Consider the following 10192-nt stretch of genomic DNA (forward strand, 5'->3'; position numbering starts at 1 on the left):
AGCGAGGCCTCCTGGGTGCCTGCCTGAGCCCTTCCCCCTTCTCCTCCACACAGCGGGCTGCCGCAGAGGGTCAGCTGGCCCCAGCTCTCAGCCCGGAGGGGAGGCTCTGACTAGTGTCCCTGGGTCCCGTTGCCCCCGAAAGGGCTGTGGCGAAGCCAGCCCCACCCCGCTGCGCCCGGGGGGTCTCATGTGCGTGTGCCACTTGGCCCAGGGGCCGCCATCCTGAGACGCTGACTAGGAACTGTGACACCCCGTCCCCCAACCTCCCAGGAGAACCTACCCCCCGCAAGCTCTGTGAGAAGCTCCCGGGACTAGAGCCCTGGGCACCTCACTAGCCTTGTGTGTTTTTCCTAAACGCTGCCCACACCTTTGCAAAGTTCCCTTCATTTAAATTCAACTCAATACCCCAATGTTGAGGGGCACCTGGGTGGCTCAGTGGGTTAAAAGCCTCTGCCATCGGTTATGCTCAGGTTATGATCCCAGGGTACTGGGTGCCGATCCCAGCCCACATCGGGCTCTCTGCTCATCAAGGAGCCTGCTTCCCGCTCTCTCTCCACCTGCCTCTCTGCCGACCTGTGATCCCTTCTGTCAGATAAATAAATAAAATCTAAAAAATAACAAATTAAAAAATAACCCAATTTTGAGGGTGCCACCGTTTTCCGGCAAGACCGTGACTGATGTAGTGCTTGTGTCCCCTGGCCCACTGAACATGGGGTTCTGGGAAGGTGCTGCTCACAGACTGGAGAAGTCCATGGGTAACCTCTTTGTCAGAGAAGAGGAGACCCCGCTGGCCCACGGGGTGAGGCTGTGGCATCGCCAATTAGCATCGGCAGAGGCCGAAGGGCAGGCGGAAACAGGCCCTCCGAGGCAGGTGGCTGTGGCACCGAGTCCCTCCAGGGTCAGCAGTGATCACAAACCCCGGGGAGTTGGACCAGTGGTGCAGGAGGACACAAGAAGCTGATGAAAACCACAAATCATCAGGGAGATGTGCATCAAAACCACAGTGAGATACAGCTCATATCCATACAGGATGGCAAACAGAAGCCCAAACCAAACAAACAAAACAAGCAAACAAACAAGCAAAAACCCAGGAAGTAAGAATGAGAAAGGATGTGGAGAAATGGGATCCCTCGCACACTGTCGGTTCCTCAGAAAAGAACATGCTTACCCCAGGATCTCGCAATTCCACCTTGGCGCATACACCCAGAAGAATTCAAAGCAGATATTTGTACACCCATGTTTGTACCAACATTATCCATGGTATCTAAGACATGGGAGTAACACACGCCTAACCACAGATGAACACAGAAACACAAGGTGCTCTATGTAGAGAAGGGAATATCATTCGGCCTTAAAAAGGAAGGAAATCCTGGGGCACCTGGGTGGCTCAGTGGGTTAAGCCTTTGCCTTCAGCTCAGGTCATGGTCTCAGGGTCCTGGGATCAAGCCCTGCATCGGGCTCTCTGCTCAGCGGGGAACCTGCTTCCCCTTCTCGCTCTGCCTGCCTCTATGCCTACTGTGATCTCTCTCTCTGTGTCAAATAAATAAATAAAATCTTTAAAAAAGAAAAAAGGAAGGAAATCCCAACACAGGCTACAGCATGGACCAAACTGTAGGGTGTCAGGCTCAGTGAAAGAAGCTAGTCACGAAAAGGCAAACTCGGTATGATCCCATTTATAAGTCATCGGACGGAAAGCAGAATGATGGCTGCCTGGGGCTGGCGGGGGAGACAACAAAAGGTTAGAGTTTAGCAGATGCAGAGCTCCACTGTAGCAAGATGAAGAGAGTTCTGGACGTGGTGGGGCATACACCAGTGGGAAAGCACTTAATACCACTAATGGAGTTCAGACATAGTTCAGATCTCAAATTACCACAATTTGAAAATTAAGAAAAAACACAGAAAGTGAGATGCTGCTTCACACCTACCACAATGGTGATGATTTTCTAGAAGGGAAAACAAGAGGTTTTGGCAAGGATGTGGAGAAACTGGAATCCTTGCACACTGCTGGAGGGGATGGAAAAATCGGGTAGTCTCTGTGGAAAACGGTATGATGGCTCCTCAAAGAGCTAAACATTGAATTATCATATGACCCAGCAATTTCCCTCCTAGGTATACATATTCCCTTCAAAAACAAGAAAAGGGATTCAAACAGATACTTGTATGCCAATATTCACAACAGCCAAAAGCTGGAAACAACCAAAATGCCCATCAGGGGACAAATGGATAAATGAACTGGGCACAGCCACACAATGGAATATTACTCAGTCATGAAAAAGAACAGAGTACAGCTATATCCTACAACACGGGTCAACCTTGAAAACATCACACTCAAAGACACAACCCGGTCCCAGTGGCCCATGTACTTCACGATTCCAGTTCCGTGAGACATCCATAATGGACAAATCCATAGAGACGTACATTAAATTGAGGTTACCAGGGCTGGGGGAGAGGAAAATTGGCGTTATCCTGCAGGGGACGCACTTGAAGTGATGAGAATGTTTTGGGAACAGGGAGCATGGTTGTGCAAATTGGGAATGTAATTACTGCCACTGAATTGTACACTTAAAAACGGTGAAAATGGATGGACATGGGGAGGGTATGTACTATGGCGAGTGCTGGGAATTGTGTAAGACTGATGAATCACAGACCTGTACCTCTGGGGCAAATAATACATTATAAGTTAATTTTTAAAAAATTTTTTAATGCTGAAAGTGGGACATTTCATGTTATATATATTTTACCACAATTTTTAAAAACTGATGCAATAAACCCAAAACCATTGCTTCATCTGCTTGAAATGGGTAAATTGTATGGCCCGTGATTTACACCATACCAACACGAACAAGCCTAGAGCCTGACTTTGGGCTTGGAGGCTTACAGAGCCTGACAGACACTCAGCCCCACCAGGTAAGGAGCTGGTGGGAAAGGAGTGGGGTACTTTAGGCAGACAGAGCAAGGCTGGAGAACTCTGAACCCCCAAATCTCCATGAAGCCCCCCATGCCAATACAGGTGCTCCCCGCCCCTTTCCGAGGGAGCCAGCCTCCGTCTGCACAAATGCTCTGTGCCCACCTGGGGCGGCCGCCTTCTGAGAGAGCCAGTTCTCTGCAGAACCTACCCCACCCATCCGCACCCTACACGTGCCCATGGCACGAGTTGGTCCTTTCCATTTCCCTGTACCCACACCTTTCACCCTTCCACTTAAGGAGAAGGTGAGACACTGAAGATACAAACAGATGAGAACCAGACCACAGAGAACAGAGCTCTGCCACCTCCACGCCCCCAACCTTCCACCCCCCAAGTCTGCAGCAACCACCACACCCTTTCTCCAGGACAAAGCTTTCCCCTGCCCTTGCCTGCCTTGGAGTTTGTGCCTGAGGCCAGTGATGGGGACAGACCACCTGCTATGGATAGCAAGACCCACCCCTTCCCCATGGGGCAGTCTTCACCATCTTTCAAAAAGGCCAAGCTCCCATGAGAGGCCTCCCCCAGGCCTCCCCACCCCCCCCCACCAACCCCGTCGGGTGCATTGGATGTCGCCTGCATTTCCAGCTAGGAACACAAGTGAATCACAAAACCATTGGGCTGAGTGAAAGAATCCACATACAAAGACAACATATAGTCCCATTCCGTGTATATCAATTTCTAGAACAGGCAAAACTAATCTGCGGTGAAAGAAATCGAACAGTGGTTAATGGTTACCTCAGAGAAGGGATTGCTGGAAAGAGGCAGAAGGGAACTTTCTGGTATGATGGCATTATCTTATATCCTGGTTGTGGTGTTTGTTACAATATGGGGTGTGTGTGTGTGGGTGTGTGTGTGCATCTATTTGTCCCTCTGTTCACTTAAGACCTGTGCATCTCATCACATGTAAATTATACCTCAATATACGTTATTTTTAATACAAAGAAGAGTCTGGGATTTGACCTCCTGAGAGGCAGGGCTTCAAGAAGAGGGGCCCCTTCACCTAAGGAAACTGACATTTGAGTTTCAGCCTCGAGCCATACCCCAGTCTTAGCCCTGTCAGCGGCGGAAGGACGCACTCCCTCCGCGCCACGCGGCCCCTGGACACCCCCCACCCGCCCCGCACAACCCCCACCAGAAGCCAGATTCTAGGAGGCAGCCCGGCAGGGATTGGCTCAGGGCCGGCTGTCCCCAGCAAAGCACAGGCGTCCCTGGAAAGAGCCTTCCCACGCTGTTTGTTCCCAGGGCGCACTCGGAGCGGGTCATCCTGAGCCACCCGCCCCCTTTTCCAGGAATTTCTTCAGCACCGCCCGCCAAACACACCAGCTGCTGCGCCCCTGCAGCGAGGTGACCCGCGCGGAGTTAAGCCATTCCGAGATGGCACGCCACCCGCCACCAGGGCCATACCTTCTCCCTTGGGGTGTGCAGGAGTAGGACGGGTGCGCTCCAGGAGCCCAGGACGCAGGGTTCCAAACCGAGGGAGGGAAGTTAGAAATAGCGAAAAGTGGAAACCAGGGAAATACTCGATACTGTCAGCTTTGTTGGCAGAACAGCCGGGTCGGGACACCCGGAGGCTCACCCTGGGACCCTGACGCCTTCGCTGCTTGTCCCAGCCCTAAACGCGCGAGGGCGGAGGAGCCCCGCGTCGAAAAAGGAGCGGAAGGGCGCGAGCCAAGGGGTCCTTCCTCGGGCTCCGGGGTCGCGACGCCGCCGGCCTGAGGGCCTCGGGCCCCGCCCCCGCGGGACTGCGTGCACGTGCGGCCCGCCCACCCCGCCGCCGCCTGCAGCTGCGCGCGTTCCCAGACCTCCCCCGCCCGCGCGCGAGGGGCGCAGGGTGGGCGCGGTGGGCGGGGTCTCGGCGCTACAAGGCCGCGGCCCCACCCCCATCCGCGGCGCCCCTCCCACCTAGCGTCCTGCAAGGCCTCCGACCCAGGCCTCCTGGCTTTCGGACAGGTGGAATGACACACCCATCTGTTGCAGCGTCCCGGTCAGCCGCTCCCAACTGCGCCTTCAATACAGCCCGACTCGGTCCCCCACCCCGCGCCCCGGGCCTCCTGCCTCGGCCTCCAGAGCGTGGCAAGTCGCTCTTGTCATTGCCTGGGCTTGCGCACAGTCCCCGAAGCGCACTCCACCTGCTCCTATAACTTACAGAATGTCCCCTCTGGGTGAGGCCCAAGTATTAACCATGATAACTCCTTAGCTGGTAGGAATGTACATTTTACTTTTTCCCCCCTCTTTTCAGTAAATTCTCTCACTCCTTTCCCCATACATGCTTCCTAAAAGCAGGAAAAATCTGTGTTTCTTTTCTTTTGTCCCAGCCCGCTCTGGGCCTGGTAAACCAGGCTGGAAAGGAGGAACGGGCTTGCATGGATAGCAGGGTCTCACGGAGGGGGCCACCCTCCGCCCCCTGCTTTGTGCCCGGCTTTCCCACCTGTTAGTGTGGCCACCCCTCGCTGTCATTAGACAGTCTTCTAGAATGCAGCAAGGGCACCGATCGGAATTCCAAGGAGTACAGAGGACCAACCAACATGGACCGTGCGTTAGGCCGGGTCCTAGCGCGGTCCTTCATAATGGGGACAAGCATCCCCATTTTACTACTTAGAAACAAAACCAGAGGGACGCCTGGGTGGCTCAGTTGGTTACGCAGCTGCCTTCGGCTCAGGTCATGATCCCAGGGTCCTGGGATGGAGTCCCACATCAGGCCCCTTGCTCGGCAGAGAGCCTGCTTCTCCCTCTGCCTCTGCCTGCCTCTCTGTCTGCCTGTGCTCGCTCGCTCTCTCTCCCTCTGTCTCTGAAAAATAAATAAAATCTTAAAAAAAAAAAAAAGAAACAAAACCAGAGAGGTCACATAACCTGCCCAAGACTGCACAGCTGTACTCTGCGGAGCCAGAATCAGTGCGACGGAAATGAAAAGCAGCCATGAGTTATCATTTTCCTTGTGTTTTGCGGGACTCACGCTGTACCTCACACTCGCACGCTCACCCTCAAATTTCTCCTTCCCTGGATTCTTAAGTGCTGAGCAAGGGCCCCACTGTCCACCCTGTCACCCACACCAGAAGCAGTCCTCCTTGCCTGCCGGCCCCCACTCCATTTCCTCCTGTCTGGCGCAGCCTCCACCAGCTCTCACTGAGAGCATAACCCCAGGAGGCGCCATGCTCGATCCCAGGGGTCCGTGGCATCTGGGTGAAGAGACCCGGCCTGCTGTGAACAGGCAGTGGGTGGCCTGCCCCGCTGAGCCACGCTGCACATAGCCCAAGTGACCACCCCAGACACTGAACAGACCCTCACAGAGCCTTCCTGACCGAAGGAAGGCCGAAGGAACATTCTCAGCCCTGGCCGGCTGCACCTTGGTCCCTACTCCTCCTCCCTCCTTGACCACACTGCCCAGGGCTTTAGGATAACGAACACACCAGCTCAGTTACTTGTCCAAGGTTCTCCAGCCCATGAGAGAGTAGGCTGGGGCTCCAACCCTGCCCACGCCTGGCTGCTGTCCCGACGTCCCTTCGTGGAAGAGGAAGCCCAAGTTCTCTGAGCTCTTCTCCGTGGCTACCTTGTTTGGAACCACCTTTGCCCTTGACCCAGACCCAAGCAGGACCATGGGCCACAGCTGCTGCCATCACACACCCCGATGCCAGACCTGCTCTGGCACATTCTACCTCTGCGGGCACATGCCCAGGAAAGGGACTGCCACCTCAAGGTTTGCAGATAACAGCTTGGTGCACAGGGATATAACAGGGAGCTCCGCAGGCAGGCACCCTACAGCTCTCTGACCACAGCACCATGGCCTTCCTCTGGCTTCTCTCCTGCTGCGCCCTCCTGAGCACAGCCTTCGGTGAGTTCGGGGCCAAGAGGCCGGGAGGGAGGTCTCTGCTAACCTACAACCCTGGGGCCAGAAAGGGCAACAGGGACCCTGCTCCCTGTTCAGCTGAACGCGGTGCTTTGAGCGTGAGCCCATCTCTCTCCCCCTCTGGGCCTCACCAGCCCCATCACCACAATGGGACCAGGATGGGACCAGTCGGCCTGGATGGCCAGGATGGCCCCCAGGAGGATAGGGAGGCCAAGTCCAGAGGGAGTGAAAATTCTTCTGAACAGCTAGTGGCTCCCAGTCAGGCTCAGAGGCCGAGCTGGCGGGCAGGTGCAGCTTGGACTCCACCAGCCCTTTGAGACCCTCGAACCCAGCACTTTCAAGCTTAAGTTCGTGGAGCCCTTAATCTGTGCCAGGAACAGAGCAAGTTCCTGCTTTGCCTGCTGAGACTTCTTGCAGCTTTCCTTCCTTCCTTCTTTCTTTCTTTTTTAAGGATTTATTTATTTATTTGAAGAGAATTTGAGTGAGTGGAGGGGCAGAAGGAGAGAGAGAGAGATTGAGGCAGACTACTCTGAGCATACAGCCAGACAGGGGGCCCGACCTCAGGACCCCGAGATCAAGACCTGAGCTGAAATCCAGAGTCGGATGTCCAACCCAGGCACCCCGTCTTCCTGCATCCGTCTCCCAGCTCTGTGAGGGTAGCAGCTATATGACCCCCTCTCTGTAGAGGGAAAGATGCTCAGAGGAGTAAGGCTAGGCAGCGGTGGGGCTGGGCCCACACCCCCAGACCCCTGCCTCCAGCCCATGCTTGGGCCCAGCCACCACCTTGCAGCCAACCTGCTGGGCTTGTCTGGGCTGAAGCACACGTCCGACTGAGCTGTCCCTGGGGGTTCCTGGGAGAGTGGGGAGCCCGGGCCACCATCCCTTACCCCACGCTCCCACCCCCAGGCTGCGGGGTTCCTGCCATCCACCCCGTGCTGAGTGGCTTGTCCCGGATCGTCAATGGAGAGGACGCTGTCCCGGGCTCCTGGCCCTGGCAGGTGTCCCTGCAGGTAAGGAAGGAGTTCTACCCCTGAGTGGGGGACACACTGGGGTATTGGCCCACCTGGGGTCAGCCCAGGGGCTGCTGGTGTCCAGCCAACACACACTCCTCCCCGTCTTCCTCCAGGACAGCACTGGCTTCCACTTCTGCGGGGGCTCCCTCATCAGCGAGGACTGGGTGGTCACTGCCGCCCACTGCGGGGTCAGGTGAGGACCCAGCGTCCCCAGGAAACCCCTTGGTCGGGGGGAGACTCTCTGGACCTTTAACTCCTTGGCCTCGGTTTCCTTGTTTGGGAACATGTAGAAAACCCGACTCGTGCCGGTCTCCCAAGGGTTCCCGGGAAGGAAACACCCAGCGGGCTGTAGGGGCAGCTGTTCCAGGGGCAGTTGCTAATATTTTGAGGTCCTATCTCTGGTCAACAACACAGAGCACATGCACACAGGTACACACGCTAACACACGCAGCCTGCACCTGCTGTGTGTGCCCCCTTCCTCACACGAGGACCCCCTTCTCTCTCGGGCCCTCTCCAGAACCTCCCACCTGGTCGTGGCTGGGGAGTTTGACCAGGGCTCTGATGCTGAGGACATCCAAGTGCTGAAGATTGCCAAGGTATGGTGGCCTGGAGTCCAAGTGTGACCCTGGGGTGAGCAGGGGGCAGGCCCTGGGGAGTGTGGTGCCCAGGCTAATGCGTGAACACCCCCAGCTGCTCCCAACCTCCGCGGGATCCCGTTGTGACAGGGCAAAGCAGAAAGCAGGGTGTCCTGGGCCTGGGCCAGGCTCCTGGGGCCGCAGGAGGGGTTGCCATGTTGAAGACAGAAGCACGGGGGTGATCTGGGGTGGCCCAGCGCCCTGGTTCAGCCCTGTGCCAGCCTCTTCCCGGACCCCAACTACAGCCCCCCCGCCCCTGCCCCCGCAGGTCTTCAAGAACCCCAAGTTCAACATATTCACCGTCAACAACGACATCACCCTGCTGAAGCTGGCCACGCCTGCCCGCTTCTCCCAGACCGTGTCCCCTGTGTGCCTGCCCAATGAGAACGACGACTTCCCTGCGGGGACCCTGTGCGCCACCACTGGCTGGGGCCTGACCAAACACACCAGTGAGCGCCCTCCAGCCGGGTGGGTGGGAGATGGGGGGCTGGGGGGTCGGGCGGCGGTCACTGACCGCCACCCCTATCTTTCCAGATGCCAACACCCCTGACAGGCTTCAGCAGGCGACCCTGCCCCTCCTGTCCAACACCGAGTGCAAGAAGTTCTGGGGCAACAAGATCACCAACCTCATGGTCTGCGCCGGGGCCAGTGGCGTGTCCTCCTGCATGGTACGGTCTCTGGACTGTCCCCGGCCCCTTCCCTCCCAGCCCGGCGTGGGTTCCAGCAAAAGCCCAGGTCAGGGGCTTGGCCAGAGAGAGGAGGTAGAAGCCACACGCAGGCCTCTTTAGACGGCCCGACACTCTCTCCCTGGAATTCCTGCTTGAGCTGTTGTAAAAACGCTCAGTTCTCCTGGAAGAACGCCCCCGCCCCGGGAGCAGTGCCGGGTACAGCCTGGGTAGTGGCCCATGGCGCCCAGAGGTCTCCAGACGGGGTTGGGCTCCATGGCCTGCCCTCACCACCCGTGCTTCCTCCCTGTCAACCAAACCACTTTATTAGGCGTCTATCACAGGGTCCCAGGCGATGGCCCAGACGTTCAGGGACACAAACCACGCAAGGAGCTGCTGTAGCTTCTTTCGTAATCCTTCATAATCCCTCCAATAGGCATGTGCCATGTGTCCGTGGGCTGCCAGGCCCTTGTCAGGGCTCTGGAACAACGTCCCGGGGGCCCTTGGCCTGGCGGCCGGGGCTGCGGATCCAAGCCCCTCTTCTCTCTCCCTGTAGGGCGACTCTGGGGGTCCCCTGGTCTGCCAGAAGGATGGAGCCTGGACCCTAGTGGGCATCGTGTCCTGGGGCAGCGGTACCTGTTCCACCTCCAGTCCTGGCGTGTACGCCCGCGTTACTGAGCTCATGCCCTGGGTACGGCAGATTCTGGAAGCCAACTGAGTCCAGCCTCACCCTGCTATCCCTGCGGACCTGCTCCCATGAAGCTTCAATAAATCAATAAAAGACACATTGATGATGTGCTCTTCTGTGTTGGGGCCCCCTGAGACCTCATTCTGCTCGTGAACCTGGGTCTTCACTGGGACGAATGGCGGGAGGTACCTGGAGGGCCTGCCTTTGGTCTTGCTCCCAAGAGCTGACACGGGACCACGGCCCCCATGCCTGGCTCCACGCTTCCACCCCGGGAAGCAGCAGGGGCCTGGCCCTCCAAGCCACGCTCAGGGCGCTCAGGGCCCCGCCCCGGGGAGTGGGCAGCTGGGGGATGGGCCAGCTGCCGGCCGCACACACCTGTGGT

The 10192-nt window shown here is 57.1% G+C and overlaps 1 protein-coding gene across 1 annotated transcript; it reads left to right on the forward strand.

Annotated features, from left to right (window-relative positions):
* Window positions 1-6683: 6683 nt before the first annotated feature.
* LOC116579853 (chymotrypsinogen 2) lies at window positions 6684-9916 on the forward strand. Its single transcript, XM_032325736.1, has 7 exons — window positions 6684-6794; window positions 7716-7819; window positions 7936-8015; window positions 8340-8418; window positions 8726-8906; window positions 8992-9125; window positions 9679-9916. Exons 1-7 carry the CDS (start codon window positions 6743-6745, stop codon window positions 9838-9840), a joined length of 792 nt encoding a protein of 263 aa, XP_032181627.1. The 5' UTR covers window positions 6684-6742; the 3' UTR covers window positions 9841-9916.
* Window positions 9917-10192: the final 276 nt, after the last annotated feature.

Source organism: Mustela erminea, chromosome 19, assembly GCF_009829155.1.
Source record: "Mustela erminea isolate mMusErm1 chromosome 19, mMusErm1.Pri, whole genome shotgun sequence".
In the NCBI taxonomy this organism is placed as follows: Eukaryota; Metazoa; Chordata; class Mammalia; order Carnivora; family Mustelidae; genus Mustela; species Mustela erminea.